At 39.7% G+C, this 23791-nt stretch overlaps 2 protein-coding genes across 7 annotated transcripts; one reads left to right on the top strand and one right to left on the bottom strand.

The window, feature by feature from the left end:
• Window positions 1-1654: 1654 nt before the first annotated feature.
• LOC125625158 (uncharacterized) lies at window positions 1655-10611 on the bottom strand. Of its 5 annotated transcripts, none has more exons than XM_048826865.2 (4): window positions 10528-10611; window positions 7382-7954; window positions 6006-6167; window positions 1655-3039 (listed from the first exon to the last, which is right to left on the bottom strand). In XM_048826865.2, the coding sequence occupies exons 2-4, from the start codon at window positions 7908-7910 to the stop codon at window positions 2807-2809; spliced, it is 924 nt and encodes a 307-aa protein (XP_048682822.1). In that variant the 5' UTR covers window positions 7911-7954; window positions 10528-10611; the 3' UTR covers window positions 1655-2806. The 5 variants fall into 5 exon arrangements, with proteins under 5 accessions (XP_048682822.1, XP_048682825.1, XP_048682821.1 ...); XM_048826868.2 differs by having other exon boundaries at window positions 7382-7838; window positions 10528-10572; XM_048826864.2 differs by lacking the exon at window positions 10528-10611 and adding an exon at window positions 8929-9064.
• Window positions 3550-23571, top strand: TSHB (thyroid stimulating hormone subunit beta). 2 transcript variants are annotated; one of them, XM_048826869.2, is made up of 4 exons: window positions 3550-3641; window positions 7024-7174; window positions 22241-22403; window positions 23231-23571. In XM_048826869.2, exons 2-4 carry the CDS (start codon window positions 7083-7085, stop codon window positions 23471-23473), a joined length of 498 nt encoding a protein of 165 aa, XP_048682826.1. In that variant the 5' UTR covers window positions 3550-3641; window positions 7024-7082; the 3' UTR covers window positions 23474-23571. The 2 variants fall into 2 exon arrangements, with proteins under 2 accessions (XP_048682826.1, XP_048682827.1); XM_048826870.2 differs by lacking the exons at window positions 3550-3641; window positions 7024-7174 and adding an exon at window positions 21277-21370.
• The last annotated feature ends 220 nt before the right edge of the window (window positions 23572-23791 follow it).

Below are 23791 nucleotides of genomic sequence, written 5' to 3'. Positions count from 1 at the left end.
TGACTGTGCAGTGTGTGAAGAAGTACTTCTTTATGTTTTTTTAAAACCTGTTGCCTGGTTCTTGTGTTGACCCTTGATTCTTGTGTTATGTGAAGGAGTAAATAACACTTCCTTATTCACTTTCTGCATACCATTCATGATTTTATAGACTTCTATCATATCCTCCTTTAGTCATCTCTTTTACAAGCTGAACAGTCCCAGTCTTTTGAGTCTCTTCTCAGATGGCAGATCCATACCCCTAATAATTTTTGTTGCCCTTCTTTGTACTTTTCCCAATTCTAATATATCTTTTTTGAGATGGGATGACCAGAACTGCATGCAGTATTTAAGGTATGGGTGGCATTATGATATTGTGGCATTGATATTTTCTGTCTTACTATCTATCCCTTTCCTAATGATTCCTAACAGTGTTAGCTTTTTTGACTGCTGCACATCAAACAAATGGCTTCAGGAAACTATCCACAATGACTCCAAGATGTCTTTCTTGAGTGGTAACAGCTAGTTTAGAACCCATCATTTTGTATGTATATTTGGGATTATGAAAAGGAGTACTTGTGGCACATTAGAGACTAACAAATTTATTTGAGCATAAGCTTTTGTGAGGATTATGTTTTCCAATGTGCATTTATTTGCATTTATCAACACTGAATTTCATCTGCCATTTTGTTGTCCAGGCACCCAGGCGTATGAGATCCCTTTGTAATTCTTTGCAGTCAGCTTTGGACTTCACTATCTTGAGTAATTTTGTATCATCTGTAGACTTTGCCACTTCCCTTGTAGGGTGGTGATAGGCTGTGAAGTGTAGACAAGTAGCCTTTCTTTGATGCTGTAGAGGAGGAGAAGCCAATGGAGGGATGCAAAGAGAGAGTTGACATGGTGAAAGTGAAGGGCTAGGAAAATGATATTGGTAGAAGCATTCTGAATGCATATGAGCAGGGCAAGGCCAGAGAGAAGGCTCTTGCAATAATTGTGATGGAAGATGATGAGAGCCGAGACCAGAGTTTTAGCCTTGAAGGTGGATAGGAAAGTCTGTGTCTTATGGCTTTTCTACACTGGCAATTTACAGCGTTGCAACTTTCTCGCTCAGGTCTCGTGGAGGTGATTTTTTAGAGCACTGCGGGAGAGCTCTCTCCCAGCGCTGTGCTGTGCCCATACAAGCCACGTTAAAGCACTGCTGTGGAAGCGCTTCAGCGTTGCCAGTGTAGACTTGCTCTTAGAGATATTATGCAGAAAGAATCTGCAAGTTTTAGACATAGCCTGGTTGTGAGGACCTAGAGACAGGTTTGAATCAAATACAACACATGGGTCATGGGCCTGAGTGGCAAGGAAGATGCTGCTGTTGTCTGCAGTTAATCAAAACTCCCATTGACTTCACTGGGATCATGATTTCACTCTGTGTCTAGAAGTTAAGCTACAAACTTTGGTCCTGATATATTGGCTATTGAGCAATGACGCTTACGTCATTATAACTGTTCCAGTGCATATAGCTAAAGCAGATAAACATTTAACAGAGGGGATTTAAAAGATGTACAAAATATCTTCAGAATATTGTGACTGGAATATAGGGGGTGTCGCAGCTTCTGAGTAGTCAGGATCATTTGTAGACAGGTTCTTTTTTTACAGGAAAGTAGTGACTTGACACAAACACAGAATATTGTGTTCTATTCTAGTTTTTTTCAGTATGTATATTTTTTAACAGATATATTAGAAGGCAATGCACAGACCCTCTTATAACACAGACAACAGCAGTTTACCAGAGACTATTCTCTCTAAATACTGTAAAACTCTCTGTGTTAACCTTTGCCAAATACATTAATTACTTTTTTAGAACCATGTATGTGGGCTGTGACTCAAAATCAACTATTCCCCTGCAATCACTTAGTTTGTTGACAGTCAAAACCACCTATGGATATGGATATTACTATTGATACATCTGTAGCTGCTTTGCAACAAAAAATTAATTCCTCCCTCTTAAATATAAGATGTGAAATCCTGGCCCTATTAGTTTTGCCATTGACTTTAATGAGGCCCAGATTTCACCCAGGGCTCCAAGTATCTATTAATTACCATTTCATTTCAAAACAGTCAATTTCAAGTTTTGAGTGCTGCCATTTTTGTTCTGTTCAACAACAGTGGTACCTAAATTCAGAGACCATTTTAAAATGTGAACCTTAATTACTCACTGAGCTTGCTAGGGAACGAAGAATAGTGGTTGGCCCGTCTCTTTTATGACCCAGTTATAAATCCATGCATTTCAAAATTTTGCAGCAGTAAGATTAAGATTTAAAATCCATGTTTAACCTTTACTAATCATTTTCATGTTTTTGCTATATCCCTGCATACCAGGAATGTGAATGCTTGCCTGCTTAGGTGAAAGGCTTAATCCAGTGTTGCAATGAGACTTCCTATGAGAAATAAATTATATCTTCAGTATAACTGAGCATGTATAACCGAACATATACAAGTAGCATTATATTAATCAGTATATTGGGCATGAAACTGAAGCTGTGGGGAAGAGTGGCATACACAGAGTATGGAGCAGTAGACTGGGACTCAGGAGACCTGGGACTTATTCCTGCTCTGCCACAGTCCTGCTAAGTGACCTTGGGTGAGTCACTTCACCTCTCTGTGATTGTTTCCCCATCATTAAAATGGGGATAACAGTACTTGCCTCCTTTGTGAAGTGCATTACGGTCTATTGATTAAGAGCTAGTATAATTATTAATATTGTAATAAAATGCTACTTAAAAACAAATGTTACAACGAATTAAAGAGAGTGCTTTATACTACTGGCATTATTACTACATTATGAGTGTTGTGGTGGTGGCTGAAATCTATCAAAGGTTGGGGAAAGTCCTTTTTCATTTTCACCAGATAAAATTTCAAGTCTGAATTTTCCAGGTCTGGAGCCAAATGGTAAGTATTCAGCTTGAAGCTCATCATCGTCCAATACAGTCATATTGGGGTTATAAATCCTTGGTGCATCATATAGTCCTCCTGATATCATCAGTGTGTCGTCTGGAGTAGTGTATATGTCAGCTGTAAAATATTGAAAGCATTATTAAAGTACTCTGGGGAGAAATGTAGCATATTCAAGCAAATCACAAGGCCTAAAATCCATGTATTCACCTTGAACTACTATTTTGTGTATATGTGGATTGACTGTATATGTTAAAGTAAAAATGGAAACATAAAAAAGCGTCATTGTCCCAGGCACTAATCCAGATAGCATAGGAGGCAAATGAAAAATAGCAAATGAAAAATTGGCTAATCTACTTCTTTATAATCTGTGTTTTGGTTTGTACATTCTTCAGGTAGTAAAGTGATAGAAATTATCTGTTTCTAACAAACTGTTAAGCTGATCAGAATATTAATAAAATAACCTTTAATAAAAGAAGTAATAGAAGTACCAGAAAACACTGAAAGAATGCCAGGTTGTTTTGGGTGAGTGGTATTAAAAAAGAGGGGGTATGATAAATGTAGAAGTACTTTGACAAATCTTCACATGTTTTAACAGGGAATATTTTCTCAGTCAAGACCTGAGTGAGAGACCACCCAGATGTGTCAATTTAATACAGGATTTTATTGAATCCTTAATTGCCAGCCAGTTGCCCTTTCAATAGTCCATGAAAGATGTTATAGTAAGTACAAAAATATTACTGTTATTACATGGAAATGCGGGTTTATTTGTATCCATTTAGTCAGGAAAATAGAATATTTTTAAAGGTTATAATTTATAATACTGAAGCATTTAACTATTGAAGCATTGATGCATTTTCCTGTGCATTTTTATTTAAGTTTTTAGACTAAATGCTTGGTTATCCCAGATCCGTGTTATCTGTCCAGTCCCATTCAATTCAAGAAAATTATATTCTACTATTATCTGCAAGAAGTATAATCAGCACAAGCATATTTCTAGCTGTCGTTTTCCCAATGCTTGTATGTATCAGCCATACAAAGAAATATTTGGATGATTCTCTGTCAATGGCTTTTTAATTCAAATTTATATTAGTGATTCTGTTGACATCAATTTATTAGGCATATTTGTGATTCACCTCCTTTAACTCAGCTAATTTATACCTGAAGTACATACACATTATACATTTGTTATACTACATTTTATTTTGTGAAGATAATCCACCTAACCAGTTCTTGGGAGGATATAGCCTTTCAGAATCTGATCTCTAAAGCATCTCACCAACTAGAGATAGGCACAGTTTGAAAACGATAATCCCAGTGTACCTCCAGATACTAAATAATTACTTGTTTTCAGTAAGTGACCCTAATTACCAGTGCAAAATTCTGATAAAATGAATTACCAAATTTATTATCCAAAAATAAGTTGCTGGTGTTGTCTCATTTGCATTTGTCACCACTGCTATAGTCAGTAAAAGACAAAACAATGATACAAAACAAGGACTAGAGATAAAAAGAGTTTGTTCTGGGGACTGTCTCATTAATGCGTCTCTATTGTAAGCTAAACAAATAAATATCTTGGAAGATTTCCAGATTTATTTGTAGGATAGTGTGCCAGTACAAAGGATTCTTTGGCTTGTTACAATGTCATCAGCAGCTCTGAAGATTCTCTCTAATTATACACTGTGGCAAGATTAACAAGCAGATTTTTGTCAAAACTGTCACTGGCTGTCTTTTCAGTTCCCACTTCATTTAAAGTTATGAAACTGTAAGCCTTCCATTAAATGAAATATGCTCCAAGGGATGTAAGCCAAGATTCTGTAACAAAAGGCCCATGGTACCCATATGCTTTCTTGCTTTCATAAATGACAAATATTGTTTACTGCTGTGGAAGCACTGGTGCCAAAGTTGACTTTGGGTGGGTGTGCGTATCATGCATTCTTTGGCCTTGTCTTTACTGCTAAAAAAGTTGTTTTACCTTGGGGTAACTGAAGCTACCTAGATATAAACACACAGTAAAAATGGGGCACTTTGGTTTTACTGCAAGATAAACTAGGTGAGGTCAATGCCAGATGGGGGTATAATGCTAACCTCTCTAGTTTATCTTGCAATAAAACTAAAGTGCCCTGTTTTTATTGTGGTTCCAGTCTGAATTTGGCTAGCTGTTTTAAGCAGCATCTAAAGATGCAGATACGTGCCTGATGGGTTTTTTTAAAGCCCCTAGGCACATTAGGTGTCTAAATACCTTTGAAATCTGGCCCTCCGTGTTTAAGGATTTTTCATTGTTGCTATTTCATTTAACATAATTAATTTCATTTAAACAAAACAAACACATAAATAAATTTTAAGTATAATAATATACACTCTCGGTCAAATTCCAGTTTCAAAACCTGCCTGCCTAATTGTTGACAACAGTTCATAGAATCATAGAATATCAGGGTTGGAAGGGACCTCAGGAGGTCATCTAGTCCAACTCCCTGCTCAAAGCAGGGCCAATCCCCAATTTTTGCCCCAGATCCCTAAATGGCCCCCTCAAGGATTGAACTCACAAGCCTGGGTTTAGCAGGCCAATGCTCAAACCACTGAGGTATCCCTCCCCCCACTTGTAATTGGAAAAGATGGTAAGTTCTCAGTTTCTGCCCAAAAGTCACATCTTCGGCAGGTGTAAATTGGTGTATTTCCACTGAAATATTTGGAACGATACTGCTTTACAACCACTGAAGATCTGGCACTTAGACCATTGTGTAGCATTACTTTACACCAGTGGTTCTCAATCCGTGGCCTATGGGCTGCTTGCAGCCCAATCAGCACATAGCTGCGGCCCGTGTGACACCCTCAGGGCCACACAGATAGTATGTATATTGTGTGGATGAAGTCCACATAACACGTAGAGAGCTGCATATGTGCTCACAGTGGTAAATAGGTTGAGAACCACTGTTTTACAGTGTTAGAAAGTTACCACCTTCTTCCTCAGGGGTTGCTGCCTTTCATTACTGGGGGGAGTGGTTGCCTTGAATAAACAATTTGTAATGTGCACATATAGAATGCACGTTTGTTTATATGATACATCTTATTAAAAATATGCCAACCTGTTTCAGAAGAGGTGTCATATAGTGGGTGATGGGAATACTGAGCTCTTCTCTTCCTGTACTTATCAAGACTGCATATGACAATTGCTAGAACAGCAAATGTGAGGATGCTGCTGAAAATAATGATCAGAATGGCCTCTGAATTCCTTAGATGAATTCCTCCTGTTTCAATAAAATCATTTAGAAAGTTGTTCTTATTTCACAGCTACAAAAACAACAAATCTCAATCTTTAGGTTTCAGTATGGCATTACAGAAGGTTTTCATGTGCTAAGTATTAAAGAGACAGATTCAAATTCTAACCGCTCTGTTAAAAAACCTCCCTAAAATAGATTTGAACTGCCTTAACCTCCAAGCTGCCATGGGGCAACCTAACAGCAACACACCCAAGATGCTGTGTTTATTCAAATGAGTCTTGTAGTAAAGTCTGGTTATTTTATTATTATTGTGGTGAATTTTCAAAGTAAATGTTTTAGTTTGGGTTTGACCCTCCCAGGTTTACTGTAAATATATGACAGCAGATCAAAGATATAGCACATGGTCGAAATTTATAAAATCAGGGTACATAAAGTTAGTCAACTAAATCCATACTTAGGTGCCTAAATTAAAATGACCTGATTTTCACAGGGGTTGAGGACCTGCAGCTTGCACTGAAGGCAATAGGAATTGTGGGTCGTGAGCCATCTGAAAATCAGGTCATTTTGATGTAAGGGCCTAAAAAAGGATATAGTTATCTAACGTTAAGCCACCACACTTTAAAATGTTGGCTTACGTGATGATTTGTCTTTGTTATGTTGCTAGCATAGATCCCCAATACCTGTTCCATCAACCTGTGCCTACTTTTCAGAAGGCGTGGGTGGCCCTCTTTCTCATACTCTTTGACAACTTGGCTCAGCATGTCTCTTTGTTTCTGTCCTTTCCTGTCTCTGCTTTCCACCTTCTCATCTTGAATTTTTTCTTTTCTGTGTAATTTTCAAATCTTTGGTTTTCCATTAAAATTTTTTTTCCTTCCCCTCCCAGAAAGACTCCTTCTCCTCAAGTCCTCCACTCAACAGAAGTTACACACTTTTGGGCATCCAATGATGGCTCTTGCAGCTGAACTGAGTTCACGGGAACAGAGAAGAGAAACTTTAGCTGATGGTCTGTTCCCAGGGCCTGGGGCCCTGAACACGTAAGCTGGGGGGGGGGGGGGGGGGGCGAGGAATGTTGGTGCCCTGAAAGCAGCCAATACCTGATACTTGTTGACACATTTGTTGTGTGTACACAATGAACCCCAATGCCTGATGCCGTTGCTTCTTTCCAACAGCTGGGTGCACACAGTGAACTAGTCTGACACCGCAGGTTAGGAAATGCTGCCATAGAATCTAATGACACTTACCTGAAGCCTGTGTTATAGGAACTGAATCCAAAGCTTTGCTAGTATGTAGTTGTGTGGCCGTAGAAGACTGAGCTGTTGGTTTCAATGTGACTGAGGACATTCTGGGATTAGAATCTTTATCAGTTGCTTGATTAAAGGTTGAAACTGTAGGTGATGTCACAACAGTGTTGAATCTAATAGCAATATCTGAAGGGCTGCTATTGTCTGTGTTGGGGGGATGTAGAGTGCTTCGTACAAAATGTGACAAAGTTGTTAAAGCCAATGAACTAGTTATCTTTGCTGGCACAGTAATTGTATTCCAACTGGCATTTATATTCTGCACTGTGGTTGTATTAACTGCTTCTTTATCTGAAATGGTGGACATTACAATGCTTCTAGATATGGTTGTATTTCCAGATTCATTGGATGTTGCTTCTGTTTGCATGTCTTCGTTCACAGGGGGAGGTTGATCTGCAGCCTGAACAGAAAACTTCACTACTATATGATAAATCAAAAGGAGCTTGACACACGCAAGTTGTGTTCCATCCATTATGGCTTCTCACTCTTTCTGCTCAGCTGAAGATTTACCCTTCTCTATGCAAATATACAAACAAACAAAGCCATGAAGATAAGCAAAATAGATTAGCTTAGTACCTGTGGGCTAGTTCCTGCAGGAGGTTTGGGTGATGGCTGTGACATTAGCTGGGCTTTATTACTTGGGATTTGAGGGCTTGCTTATCTACACAGGGACACTCAGGAAAGTAAATATGAATTAAGGTAGTAAAGTTAAAATGAATTAAGGTGTGAAGTTAAAGCAAATATTCTGCAATATTCACTTAAAATTTACGGTTTCTGCAAATGTTCTTGTCAGTAATATTCACTGTTACCAGTGAACTTATTTTCTAGATTTGCAGAAAACAAGCTGGGGGGGTGGAGGGAGGGAGGTTTGAAGGAAAACACAGCTGAAGCCAATTTTGTTACAAGTATGAATGAATATTAATGGAAAATTGTTTGCAGTACTCAGCTAGTTTCTGTGTTTACCATGAGTTCCTGTTAAAATATTTAAATGTCAATCACTGTAGTTTCTATTATCACCTATAAGCCTTTTTTTAAGCATGGAAAATTGGAATATTACCTATTATTTCAAAATTATTAGCTTGTTTTTATTGCTTTAGCCCAGAATGCCAGTATTTTGGGATTTAGATATCAGTTGTTTGTTTTGGTTTTGTCAAACAATAGAATAAAGTAGAGTTGATACAGTACCTGACACAACACTACACATTGTAAGTCAAACCAACAAGTTGTCTTAATAACTGCAAAGAAACCCCAAATTTACAGACTCCAAGTGAAATATCAAATACTTTCGGAACTTAAAACTACAGTGCAAACCAAGCGTGTCCAAGTATTTCCGGGTGAGTTGTAGCTGTGAGCTGACATTAATGACGCAGTTACATTCCACACACTTTGTATTCTGTGCTTTAGTACTCAAAATAAGTGGAAATTTTAAATGCCATATGGAAATATCAAATCAGAACAAATTATATCAAAATAGTACTTTCAGAACTCACCTAATCTATGAAACACGGTGGCACTTGTACCTGCAGGTAGTTCCGAGTAACAGATACACTGTCGTAGCATGTTCCTGTTTATTCAGATTCTGGAATACACTCCATTGAGGGCAGGGTGAAACACTGAGATGTCTCTATGGTAACCAGTGGAGTTTTGCGATTAGTCAGAGATAAATGCACTAGGGTTGGGTTCACCTGTTCATGAATCTAGCAAGGTCACATTACAGGGAGGTGTGTGTGTCATGCTAGCAGTTACCAATAACTTAATTTCACAATAGTTTTAAAAAGCAGCTTTTGCAGACCTAGAGACAATTTTAGACTCTTGTAAAGAATATATGTAGCAATCTCTTCAAATGTTTTCCCTCAGAAGTGGTGTAGGTGTTTAAATCTTCTTGCTAATAGCAATACCATTCTCTGATCAGAAATAGTGAGTTTTAGAAAACCTGTCAGACATGCACTATAGTTACAAAGGAGTACTTGTGGCACCTTAGAGACTAACAAATTTATTTGAGCATAAGCTTTTGTGAGCTACAGCTCACTTCATTGGATGCATTGAGCTGTAGCTCACGAAAGCTTATGCTCAAATAAATTGGTTAGTCTCTAAGGTGCCACAAGTACTCCTTTTCTTTTTGTGAATACAGACTAACACGGCTGCTACTCTGAAAGCTATAGTTACAGTAAAGGACAAATTAAACCCAGAACAAAGATAATACTCAATGCAACTTCTGAATACAAAAGGACTAAAAAAAAAAAAAAAAAAAATTAAGGTACAGGAATTAAATGAAAGTAATAAAACAAGACCCAGGAAAAGTGAAGCTCCATTATCCCTATATTCCAGGGGCTCTTTCCTTCCTGTGAGTGTCAGTATTCTACCCAACTCTTGACTGCCCATTTCTTCAGCTGAAGCAGATTTCTCGGCTTTCTCTTTGTCTCTAATCGCCTGTGTCTTTGGATTCGCGTTTCTTGGAGATAAACAGTAAAAATTCAGAATTGAGGAAGGATGTGAATTTGATGATCTGCAATGTCTTTTCCATCTTTCACTCCTATGTTACTCTGAAGAAGATGCAGAGATGAAAATCCTGATTCTCATTTACATTAAGATCACTTTACACCATTGATAGCATGAAGGGGCTTTAAGATGGGAATAAATTATATTTAATATAAAAAAATCAATCTCGGAATCGTTCGGTGAGCTGGTGCTTGTAGGCTGGAAGTAAAAAGCAGGTTTGACTGCATGTTCTCTTATTGGGCTAAGTTCTGCTGTCTCTGATCCTGAAGCCAAAGGAACAACTCTTGGTTTAGGACAGTGTCAGTGGTGGTAGGTTTTTCCCCAGAGTGATTGTCCTGTTTTCAAGGCCTGTTTTCTTCTCTTTATCCATCTCATATGCTAGCTCTCTGGGAGAAACACAAGTTTATCACAGAGCATGAAGTCTTTTTGGGGGCAGGTTTCATCCATATATCTACCTTGGATTCGGGAACTAAATCAGCCCTTTTCATTCTGAAAAACTTTCCTGCAAAAAGGCCACTGCTCTTGGCTCACTCTCTCACAGTAGCACTATTAATATCTTGGATGCAAAAGAAAAGGAAAAATGAACTTACCAGTAGAATCCCCTTCCTGATTTACGAGAACATCCCTTACCTGTGCTAGAATAAAGTACTAAATCTCCTCAAGCCTATTAACTGACTGAACGTAATAATTGTTTTGGCAACACTCACAGGTAGGTAAATCATTAACGTGCCATTTTGCATTCACAGTACAAGTGGAAAAGAGGACCTTTTGTTTTCCCAGGTAGTTTAGGTCAAACTGTGGCACCTGAAAAGCAGTGGCAAAAAATCTTACCTGGATAGATTTGGATAGATAAAGGGCTGACATGCTACAAAATGACGGGCAAATTTTGACTCTCACAATGTCTCTTGAAAACTCACATAACAGATTGTAATTAAAACAACTTGTGAACAGCAGTCCAGTTGAAACAAACACATGAAATCCAGAATGGCCAAAGCAAAACGTATTTTGCTATGTTTGTTAACAACTACATTCAGCAAAGCAGATTGAAGACAAGTTTGGAAAGTTACTTATTTTATAATAAAACCCAATTTGAATAAAAGTTGGTGTTTTTATTTTACAGAGACAGTAATGTAAGTTTCCTACCATTATATTATTTTGTAGACAAAGTTTTTCAAATAAATGTTAGTATTTGCATTTCAGTTCAGAATAGTTCATGGGGCATAGGTAACCTAAAAATGGAGCATGCCTAAATTGTCACAGATGGAAAGGCATAGAGTGCTTCCAAAGCTCTAAGACACCCACTTTCCATTGTTCAACAGCTTGTTTTTTAGTTTGTTAAAAGGCAACAAAATTAAAAAGAAATTTGTTTACACATTGTACAAATAATTTGTAGAACTTAATGCCACAAGATGTCATTGAAACCAAGATCTTAGCAGGATAAACAATTATATGGATACAGAATACATCCACAGTTGCATTACACGGGTTAAGAACAGCCATACTGGGTCAGACCAATAGTCCATCTGGCCCAGCATCCTGTCTTCTGACAGTGGCCAATGCCAGGTGCTTCAAAGGGAATGAGCAGAACAGGTAATCATCAAGTGATCCATCCTGTGTTGCACATTCCCAGCTTCTGGCAAACAGAGGCTAGGGACACTTCAGAGCATGGTTTTGCATCCTCGCCCATCGTGGCTAAAGGCCATTTATGGACCTAGCCTCCCATGAATTTATCTAGTTCTTTTTTGAACCCTGTTATATTCTTGGCCTTCACAACATCCTCTGGCAAAGAGTTCCACAGCTTGACTTCTGCATTAGATATACTTCCTTTTGATTTACTAACGTGGATTAGGAAGAAGCTTCACCTATGGGCAGATTTCTCCCTAATTACCCACTAAGTAACAGGTTTCAGAGTAACAGCTGTGTTAGTCTGTATTCGCAAAAAGAAAAGGAGTACTTGTGGCACCTTAGAGACTAACCAATTTATTTGAGCATAAGCTTTCGTGAGCTACAGCTCACTTCATCGGATGCATACTGTGGAAAGTACAGAAGATCTTTTTATACACACAAACCATGAGTTCTTGCACATTTCTCTGTAACATTTGGTGTTGGTCACTGGCAGAGATGGGACTGGACTACATGGACCCCAGTCTGATCCAGTCTAGGAATTCTTGTGTTTCTAATCCATTGAAACATGTAATTGCCCGTTTTTAATAGATATAATTATATTCTCATTGTAAGGAATCAGCATAAATAATAAGGCTGAGTAGTGTAAGTATGAGATACTGACTAGACAGGGAGTTGGAAATTAATGAAAGTATCACTCAGGGACATCACAGATTACAACATTTCTTTATTGTAGAATTGTTAATCTTAGGAGTCAAGAAACCTTTCTTAGGGGAATTTTGCTCTTTTTTTCATATTGTGATGGGGTATATGCCCCCCACAGTTAATGAAATGGTTAATGTGGGTCTGCCAGGCTAATTAATCCATGTTGTTGCAACTGAAGCATGGGCCAGGCCCAATTACAGATGAGTCCCAACTTTAGAATGAGTTAGGTGGTTAATATAAAGAGAGGAAGCACAGACTACTAGACGGAGGCTTCAGGGATAAATTCTGCAGTCATTCTTTGCAAGATTCCCAGTTGTATCTGAAGGCAAGACAGCAGATAGAAGGGTAAGGGGCAATCCTGGCCTTCAATACCTGTATCTGCCTCTGATTTCTAGTTCTGAAAGAGAGATGAACATTCATTGGTACTTCCAGCTTGCCCTTCAGAAAGGGGTGTAGTGTCCTCTCCTCCCCAAACACATGTGCACACAAAATATTCAAAGATAGGACACATTCCACTGAAGTTCAATGGCTTTTATGAAGAGAGGGAGTCAAACTGCAAGTACCTTGAGATTAGTGCATAAGAGCAATAGAACTTCACAGACTCAGCCTTCTCTTAGGACAGATTCATGTGCAGCAAGAATGATTTATTGATAGCAGATCTGAATACATACTAAAATTACAGTTGTGATCAGTGATGAAAAGTTGGGTAGACAAGGCTAAAACCTCAGTTCCAGTCATTCTGGCTGCACACAGTGCTCTGTTCTGTATAAACAACAATAATTAAGCGGACCATGTTGTATTTTCAATATCTAAATGGAGATCGTTATCATATGCTATGCAACGAAGAGAGAGTATTAGTTTTGAAATCCTTGGTTGGTAAGGAAATACTGCAGCTAATCCTGGAAGCAGAGGAGCAGAACTGTGGTCTGTGAATCGTTGATTACAAAAGATTAGAGCTGGAAGGAAACATTAGAAGAGATTACTCTGAGAGCCTGCGATGGACAAATGGACTTTGAAAATTCATCAGCCACAAACATTTTAAATATGAAAGCTAATGTGTCTATCTCTTTGCTAGGATCTTATTTCCCTTTGTCACTGGAGCACTGCTTTGGGATGATACCGGCAATGATTCCTGCACCATAACTGAGGTCCTGTTCCGAACATTTTTCTTCCGCTCAATCACCTAAACTATCCCAATACTTTGGGATCTAGCTGCCTTGTTCCTAAATGTTGGCTTTGTCTCCAATTCCAGTATTATCTGCAAACATGGAGATTTTTTAAATTCCAAAACCCAGAATCTTACATGTAGTAGTAAGAACAGATTTACTCACACAAATGTATGGGCTAGCCCACTCATAACACCTACAAAGTTTTCCGTCATTGCTTTCCTCTTGTTATTGATATTCTCTGTCCTGACTGGTTTCAGAGGAACAGCCGTGTTAGTCTGTATTTGCAAAAAGAAAAGGAGTACTTGTGGCACCTTAGAGACTAACCAATTTATTTGAGCATGAGCTTTCGTGAGCTACAGCTCACTTCATCAGATGTATACCGTGGAAACTGCAGCAGACTTTATATACACACAGAGAATATGAAACAATACCTCCTCCCACCCCACTGTCCTGCTGGTAATAGCTTATCTAAAGTGATCAACAGGTGGGCCATTTCCAGCACAAATCCAGGTTTTCTCACCCTCCACCCCCCCACACAAATTCACTCTCCTGCTGGTGCTAGCCCATCCAAAGTGACAACTCTTTACATAATCAAGTCGGGCTATTTCCTGCATAGATCCAGGTTTTCTCACATACACACACAAACTCACTCTCCTGCTGGTAATAGCTCATCTAAACTGACCACTCTCCAAGTTTAATTCCAAGTTAAACCAGAACATCTGGGGGGGGGGGGGGGGAGTAGGAAAAAACAAGAGGAAACAGGCTACCTTGCATAATGACTTAGCCACTCCCAGTCTCTATTTAAGCCTAAATTAATAGTATCCAATAAATAAATAAATAAAAAGTATAAATAAATAAATAAAATAAATAAAAAGTATCCAATAGTATCCTGACTCTATCTTGACATTAGGCATTGTTCTCTGTTGTAGATCCTTGTCAAATGATTCAGTGAATGCCAGTGTATGTATAGAATGTCTCTGGCCTACCAGAATCTTTCTGACAATCCTGCATACCAAACCACATATTTTTACCCCTTATTTGGTTCCTTCCATTATGATCACCCATAACATTTCTTGTGTAGCAGCAGCACAGACGGCTTTCACTTCATGAAAATGTAGATTACTGATGTCAGAGAACTAATTGTTTTGGTTAGCAGAAAGGCTAGAGATAAATAATTCACTGTGTGACTGACTGTCACTGAATGCAGCTGAGAGCTCGAGGGCTGCAGTGGCACATTGAGAATCTGTATAACTGAGCAGGCACCAGGTCAACAGTGGGTCAGGAGGAGAAATGGATCGATAGGAGTCTTAAGAGAGAACTCTGGATTCTACTGGACTATTCAGGGAGACACTTGCAAAAGCAGCCTTGTGAACTTAAGGAAATGCTCTTAGACCATAGTGGCAGGAATCAGCGAGGCAGTCAGACAGGGACCTAGCTACAGTGAGAGGATCCCCAAGTTTAGACAGAGGCCCAGGGTGAAAGGGAACTACACAGTCCAGTGCACAAGGGAAGGCTGCACACCATCAGTTTAATGGCTTATGTAAGTCACTGGAGAAAACAGCAGACTTATATCCTGTCTGATGAGGCCTCGGGTACCTCAGTGGTACAGGCAGAGAATTGAGCCCAATGGTGGCAAGGTTGAAAAAGTCACTAGTCAGGACATTGAGTTGCAATGAACAAATGTACCACAGAAATACCACCAGGCATAGTGATGAATTATGCTCCATTGCCTTCATACACCGTGCCAGATTCTGTGCAATGGCTCCCTGTAGCACTGAATTTATTCATGGAGTTCAAGCCCAAAAGGCCATTAGATTATCTAGTCTGTCTGTATAACACGGGGCAAAGAATTTCACCAAATTATCCCTGTATGGAGACCAATAACGTGTTTGACATCCATTCTTGTTACAAAGACATCAAGAGACGAAGAATCCACCACTTTCCTTGGTAGTTTGTTCCAATGGTTAATCATTCTCCCAATTAAAAATGTATGCCTTATTTTTAATTTGAATGGTTCTGGCTTTAGCTTTGAGCCATCAAATCACCTCCATACTCCTACTCACTGCTCCCTGTTTCTACATCCAAGGGTTGCATTAGATTTTTTTTTCCATAGTGTCAAACTGAGAACTTAGGTTGCATTGTTTGTCCACTGTGTCTCCTTTTCAGAGTCACTGCTTTCCAGGAACAGTCCTCCATTCTGTAGGAGACATTTGTTCCTAGATTTCTGACTTTGCATCTGGCTATATTAAAACACATTTTGTTTGAAAGGGACCAACTTTCCAAGTGATCCAGATCACTCTGTGTGACTGCCCTGTCTTCATCATTATTTGCCATTCCACCAATTTTTGTGTTATCTGCAAATTTTATCAGTAATGGTTCTTTTTACTTTTACTTCCAGATCATTGATGAAACTGTAGAAAGCAGTAGGCTTAGACAAATCCATTTGGAACCTCTCTAGAAACACCCTCCATTTGATGGCGATACCCAACTGACGACTACTGTTAGTGTTGCTAATGCTTGGAGAATCTGTGCATTCTGCACCTGCATAGATTATTGATTCAGCACACCTCAGGTTACTCCTAAAGGAGGACTGTAGGCTCGGTTCAGTGGTGAAGGCTCAGCAAAGGTTTATTGTCAACAAGGCACAGTATCAGAGCCCCACGTACCAAGCTGCAGGTTCACTAATGAATGGATGCGAGTGACAAGGTAGCTGCTTAATCAATGTAATATTGTCCCCTAGGACAATGCAAAACTGCCCCTCCTGTGACTTCTCCTTTTATACAATGATACAAACAAGTTACGTATTACATTCCAGATGTTATTAGTTACTATCCTTGCACTTGTACCTTTATAGTTCAAACAAAACATCCTCATCCATTATTCTGTCATTACTTCCTTATTTTATGTGGGGTCTGTGTATTCCTGTACCATTCTCTTTAAGAATGTGTTTATGTAGTTACTTGAAAGGTATGTGTGTTCCTGTATCATCCTCTCAAAAATGTGTTTACATTGCTAGCTAATACCTAGTGTTACTATTCTCGCAAGACTTACTTTGGTTCACACTTTTAGGTACACCAAGAGTTCCTGAAAGGCCTACAACTACTACTATTTGGGGTTGCTCAATTAGTTCTTAATTCAGTTAACATTTGCTTTACTGATACTGTATAGTGCTAATTAGTTAATCAGAATGTAGAAGGGATTTTATGCTACCCTTAGCTGTATGTTTATGACAACCTCAGAGTTACAAACTGACTGGTCAACCATTTGGAACCAGAAGTATGCAATCAGGCAGCAGCAGAGACCCAAAAAAAAAAAAAAGAAAAGAAAAGAAAGAAAGCAAATACTGTGTTGAGCAGTACTGTGTTAAATGTAAACTATTACAAAAATAAAGGGGAAGTTTAAAAAAAAAAGATTTGACAAGGTAAGGAAACTGTTTCTGTGCTTGTTTCATTTAAATTAAGATGGTTAAAAGCAGCATTTTTTTCTTGAGAGTAGAGTATTATAGCTATATTTAGTTCATGTTCAGTTGCAAATTTGAAAGAACAACCATAATGTTTTGTTCAGAGTTATGAACAGCCTGTATTCCTGAGGTGTTTGTAACTCTGAGATTCTACTGTACCTTTATCGACTGTACTGTACTGTACCTTTATCGACCAAACGCATAATCTCATAAAAAAATGAGGTCAAACAAACCTGATTTGATCTATTTTCCCTAAAATCATATCGACTGCGATTAACTAGGTTCCCATCCTTTAATTCTTTATTGATCAAATCTTGAATCAGCTTTTCCATTATTTTTCCCAGGATTGCTGTGAAGCCAGCCAGGTTACTGCTTACCTGGATCCTCTTGTTTGACCTTTATAGTACTGCTACAACATTAGCATTCTTCCTGTTTTTTGGAATTTCCCCAGTATTCCAAGATTTATTTAAAAATTTAACTTTAGCGGGCCAGAGATCTTCTCAGCCAACACTTTTGGGACTCTTGGGTACAAGTTATCGAGGCCTGCTGATTTAAAAATATTTATCCCTAATACATGCTGTTTAACTATCTCCTCAGTTACTAATGGACTGGAAAGTACTCAATCCTCCATATATGATACCAGTACATCATCCTTCTTTCCAAATACAGAACAGAAATATTTATTGACTACTTCTGTCTTTTCTGCATTGCTATTAACAAATGTACTGTCTCCATCTAGGAATGGGTCTACACCATTGTTAGGATTTCTTTTGTTCCATACTAAAAAAACTCCTCCGTGTTGTCCTTGGCCCTGTCAGCAAGGGATTTTTCCCTGATTTCATTAGTTTCCTTTATCTATTTTCTGCACTTTATTACTTCCAATTTAAATTGATTGCTACTTGATTTCCCTTTTTTCCATTTGTTTATATATTTTTAATTGATGTCTTTATTTCCCCTCTAAACCAGGATGGGCTTTTAACCCAAGTTTTCCTCTTTGGTGACTGTAGAATTGTGGCTCTTTTGGACACATAATGAACTCTTCTTAAGCAACTACCAATCTTCATTCATATTTTTGTGTCTAAAGGTTTTCTCCCAGTAAGTTTCACTCATAATATTCTTCAGCTTTGGAAAATTACCCCTTTTGAAGTACTTAGTGTATACCTTTCTGGTTGGGTGTGTCCTCTGTTTGCTCATGCTAAATATAAACAGCATGTAATATGGTGAGAGTACATTAATTCCTTATCCACTGGGTTCCTCATGTCAGGACCAACAGATACAAGCACAACCCCAACAGCCTGGGGTCCTATATGTAAAGGACTTTGAGATCTGTGGGTGAAAGGCACTAGTTGTTCCCCAACTGCACCCTTTGCAGGTATTCTGGGAAGGTGACGTGTCAGATGCCAGTGCTTTGACTTATGCAGGACTGGAAGAGGGACTCTGGATAGGACAGGTGTCTATGCAGTTTTTGCATCTCACTGGATTTTATCTCCCCTTTACCACATTTTGGAGGAAGTATGTTTTCTCTTGCATTGACCTTTTCTATCCTTTCTGGATCTCAACAGAAACTCCAGTCTCCTTGTGCATGCTTGTAAATATTAGATTTTCTCAGGCAGGAACTTATTCCCTGAGACTAGTTTTATGCACATACACTCACCTGTATAAAATATATGTACACATACAAACAGTATATCTAGTTACATTTTAATTATATCAGGACAAGAAAGAGTTAAATAGTAATAGTAGCAAAATATCAGTATTATAATTTTACTGCTGAGGCAGCATAGACAGATGTTACCGAGAGTACAATTAATACTACACTCATACCCTTAAGCCAGAAAGAGTCATACCTAATTCCTGGCAGGTTATATAAAGAAACCCATTATTAGAGACCCTGAGAAATGAGGTGGGAGGAGTAAAATGTGTTTTTTCTGACATTATGGTATCACTGAAGGACTACCCAGAACAAGGAGACACGTACTGCAGTCTGAAGTCATGGCAGTGACGCAACCTAATGTGCCAGCGAGTGGAGTAGCTTGGCACTAGTCTGGGCTAACTGGATTCCTCCTGCCCAAATCACTGTGTGCTCACCGAAGTCAAGTTAATCTTAATTGTATTGTATTTCTCATGTCCATGTAAATGGAGAACGGGGCTGTTTTGGATCAGATTCATGAAAACTTAACAGCAGCTAGTGGTTACTGAGGATGTGTCTGGGATGCTAACAGTGGAGTAAGAACCAGAAAAGCTCAAAGGACAAAATAAATGAGATGGGAAGGCAAGTTGGCTCCTGATGAAGCAGGAGAGAGCAACAGCCCTACTATAAATGAGAATGCACACGTTTCATCGAGGCCAACTCACATGCAGCCACGCAACCCCCTTAGCCACCCAGAGTGCTTCCCCAGTATCTGTCCACTCTCCACTGGGACCTGAGCACTCCCATTTCTAGACATTCTCCAGACATAGATATTGAATATGGTGCTTCTAGCCATGCTGCATATAGCTGTTTCTAGAGACTTGACTCCCATTGGATATGACTAATTTTGAGTCAATTGTTGCGATCAATCTTTTGCAAAATAGGTTCAATGCCCAAATCATTTCTATATCTGCTTGTGTGGGTAGATGAAAACTCCTGTTCCCATGTGAAATGGTGGAGTGACTGAGGGAATTTTTTCAGATTAGCTACAGTTTGAATCTTATTCATTTTGGACTAGATTCACAAAAGGACTTAGGCCTCTAACTGCCATTTTAGGCACCTGTATTCCAGAATGAAGCCCCACTGGGATTCACAACCCCATAATCTGCCACTGAAGCCAGTAGGTGTCACAACTTGCTTGGCACCTAAATTTTTGCAGTAAGCATTCTCTATGTGCCTACATTTCTGCATGTGCACTGCAGCCCTACCCCAGACCTCTGGATACCTAAGCCCCAGAACGATGCATGAGCTGGGGGAATTTAGGCATTCCTCTGCCAAAGTTGCCTGTGGGGATTGATCCACCAAGTGTGGTCATAGCTCATCTACTAAATTGGATCTCTATAGGGGATGCAAAATGGCCGGGTGGCAGAGAGGACCTCCCTCATAACTTTCAGCTCGCTGGTTAGAGTACTCAACTGGGATGTTGTGAGATACATCGTCCCTCCCCTCCGCATTCAAGTCCCCTCTCTACTGGAGAGAGAGAAGAGATTTGAACAGGGTTGTACTACATTTCAGGTGAGTGCCTACACACTGAGCAAGGGGATATTCTGATGTGGGTCTCCATCAGTCTCTGCTGTTGAAGCTGTTCCATTGTAAAGAAATAATTTTAAAAAGTAGTTGGAGCAGGGAGACTGGATCCTGAGTCTCCCAAGTAGTGCTCTAACCATCAGGATAGAGAGTCATTCTCATGCTTGAGATCTTTCTTGCTCTGGTTGAGTGAGTCATTATTTATTTACAGTGGAACAGCTTCAACAGGACAGACTGAGGGAACCACATATCAGAATGTCCCATATATAGCCCAGTGAGCTCAGGTGGAGATGGGTCTTGAGCTGGAAGTCTTCCACATCCCAGGTGAATACCCTAACCACTTGCTAAAAGTTATGAGGGAGCATCTACTTGCAAAAATGGTGTCGTCACCTAACCACATGAGAGAGTTTGCAACTGAAAATCCCAAGCAATGCAAGGTGCTGAACTTCCTGAGTGGAGGAGAGCTTAGGACACCCCCCTCTTCTTGGAATCTCCCATTGGCTAGTTGAGATGGGGAACTGCCTAGCATGCTGGCTTTTGCGAATCCCATTCTGGGATGCCTGTCTCTCCCCATTCATTGTACAGGGAGCCCCAGTGCCTGACTTCGACTTCATTAATCCCAGTGATTTTCTAGGCACCTGAAAGTTAGGCATGGTGCCACTCAGCATCTCCACATCTAAGTTCCTTTGTGAATCTAGCCCTTTCTGTGCATGCTACTGCCTCTTTGTTATATCTGTCTGGTTTCTGGTCACATTGCATCCAGTGGGAGCCAGAGTTAAGTCCTTCCCCAAAATAAACAATTAGGGGAAAATAATCATCTGTAATTCCTATAGCAGCTCTCAGTTCTAAGCACCCAGGTTGGCTATATGTCCATGGTAGCCTTTTTGTCATGATGTTACTGTCCTGTGTAGTCACTAAACTCATCAATAAAAGCTTTTTTAAAGCTACACTTGGTTTAAAAGGCTGAGAGGAAAATGAGTGTTAAAGTAATTAGATTTCCAGTCCCAGTTTCCATGTGAGGATATAAGTGGAACATTTGTTCCAATTACATTTGCCTTATAGTTCAGTATGAATTTTCAATAGATAGGTTTGAGATAAGAAAGCAGCAATTCAGATGCAATTATATAAACAGTATGCTCAGCCTGGTATTAGCTTGGAGAGTATAAAGCACAGTGAGAGCTTGTGCTGGGTCACAGCCTCTCCAACTCCACAATGCAGACACAGGCTACTGTACTGAGGAAAGATTCAGCTGCCAACAGGTTGGTCTTTGCAGGTTCAGCATTGTTGCAGCTACTGGGTGTTGTAAACTGGACAACATAATGGCTTTGGCTGGGGAAACTAGAGGCTGAGAGAGTTCAGAGGATGATGTCCATAAATTTGTAGACACTGTCAGTTTAACTTTGTACTTTGGAGGCTGTTGAGCAGACCCTGGAGCTAATCAGAACTTCATTCTAGGGATCCCTCAGCATGTATGCGAAAGGTCAGCAGAGCTGGTAGATGGTTGATTGATTTGAACTCTTTACTGATGTTCTGTCATTTGTTGTCATTTACTAGAATGTTACTTAAATTACTGGCAGTGTGCATATCTCACCAGCTCCAGTCAATGGGCCTCTAATTAAAACAGCCAGTTGGAGCGTCAGAAGTGTGATTATGTAGTCTGTCTACACAGCCATTTCTTTTCATTTTTTCACCGTTTTATAGGACTTGCTTTCTTTAAAGCCAATGGAATGGTTTTGGGTTTGAACTCTAGCGCTCATTGTTTCTTTCGTTTGTCACATTTCTTAGATCCTTTAGTAGGGAGGGTTGGGGATACTTCCTGCTATTTTATTGTGTCAGCATTTTAGGACTCATTAACAGAAAGTTCCGTGTAATGGGATTTAATAGGAGGAAGTGAACATGAGATTTGTCTCATTGTTCCACGTTTTGGCACCCTGCCTCTGGCAGCAGTCAGTACTATTTCAGATAAAGGACTGAGGGTAGTGGAACTTTGTCAGGTTCTTGTTAGATATAATTTCGTTGTCTTTCACTTTTGGGAATAATATAACTGGTTCCCCAGTGACTGCTTTTCAGAATATGGCAGAAGGCCACATCTAACGCTTTCTCCTTTGATATTTTGTCTTTTCATCTAGCATGAGTCCCATCTTTCTGATGTCCCTTCTCTTTGGCCTGACTTTTGGGCAAGCAATGTCTTTTTGTGCTCCCATTGAGTATATCATCCACGTGGAGAAGAGAGAATGTGCCTACTGCCTGGCCATCAACACAACCATCTGTGCTGGATTCTGCATGACACGGGTACCAGGCACTATTCTGTTCTAGGCGGGTGCTTCTGTTGTGCCCACTGCTGTGGTATGAACATCTGAGCTCACTCATTAATTCCTCTAGAAAATCAGCGGGACAAACTATTAATTTCTTACATTATTTACAATAGATAGAAAATCACACACTTGCCACATTTGGCAAATCATTCAGACACAGAGGCGATGCAGGGAGGTGGGAGAAGCCATCTGATGGATCTGGTGCCTATAGCAAAAATCTTGTAGTAGAAGATTGGCAGCTGCCGCTCACATTGCAATGGCTTTTTCTCCTATGAATTTGGGGGTTAGGATGGAAAAGAGGTTCTTCTTCCATTTAATGAGGGACAGAATTTTTCTTAGATTACTAAGTGAATTGTTTCAGTAACTTCTGCCTCATCATGTGTGCAGCTGGTAAGTCAATGCACTGATCACAGTGATGGCAGTACGGTGTGGGGAGAGAGGTGTCTCTCACACATAGGCAGGTCCCCTGCTACCCTTAGAGCCAGCACCTAAAATTCCACCCTTAAACCAATAGGCAGCCAGTGCAGGTCACGGAGCTCTGGTGTCACGTGTGGATTTACCTCAGCCAGGCAGCAGGTGCAGCATAATGTGGAAGTCTTTATAGAGATGTGGAGACTATTCACATGCAGATTTTCAGTGAGAGATCTCAGTAGAACTACACTAGAAATGCAGCCATTACAGTCTGCAGGGAAAGATGCCTGCCTTCTGAACACAATCAGAATGACTCAGGGTGGTCTTGAGTCTCTGGGTCACTTGTGTGTCCTTCAGTAAAACAGAATAACATCTCTCTTTTTTTTTTTGTAGGACATCAATGGTAAGAAGCTACTCCTCAAAAGTGCCCTGTCCCAGAATGTGTGCACATATAAAGACATGGTGTACAGAACAGTGGTACTCCCTGGCTGCCCACGACACACTGTCCCCTATTACTCTTACCCAGTGGCCACGAACTGCAAGTGTGGTAAATGTAACACTGATTACAGTGACTGCATTCATGAGACAGTCAGGACAGACTATTGCACTAAACCACAGAAGCCCTATAATGTGTGAGCTTATTACTGAATGAGGTAGAAATGTACCTTCTGCCCCACAGTTAGCTAGTGGCTATCTATAACTGAGTCATAAATAAAATTGTATTTCACAACAGATCTGCAAGTTGGTCTGTAGAATTTTTTAATCTAAAGGAATCCTAGCAAATTTACTGTTGTATCACCCTGCTAGGACAAAGCAACTACAACATTGGAGGGCACTGATGGAAGTGAAGGGAGGCAAAAAGGATAAAAAAATAACTGGTGTGCAGGGAGGAGTTAGGCATTGCCAGGGGGATGCGCCCGGGCCTCTTGGATGGTGATCTAAGGTGTGGTGATC

Source organism: Caretta caretta, chromosome 21 (assembly GCF_965140235.1).
Source record: "Caretta caretta isolate rCarCar2 chromosome 21, rCarCar1.hap1, whole genome shotgun sequence".
In the NCBI taxonomy this organism is placed as follows: domain Eukaryota; kingdom Metazoa; phylum Chordata; order Testudines; family Cheloniidae; genus Caretta; species Caretta caretta.
Note: the sequence above shows the minus strand (reverse complement) of the source record. Positions and strands in the feature narration are given on the sequence as shown.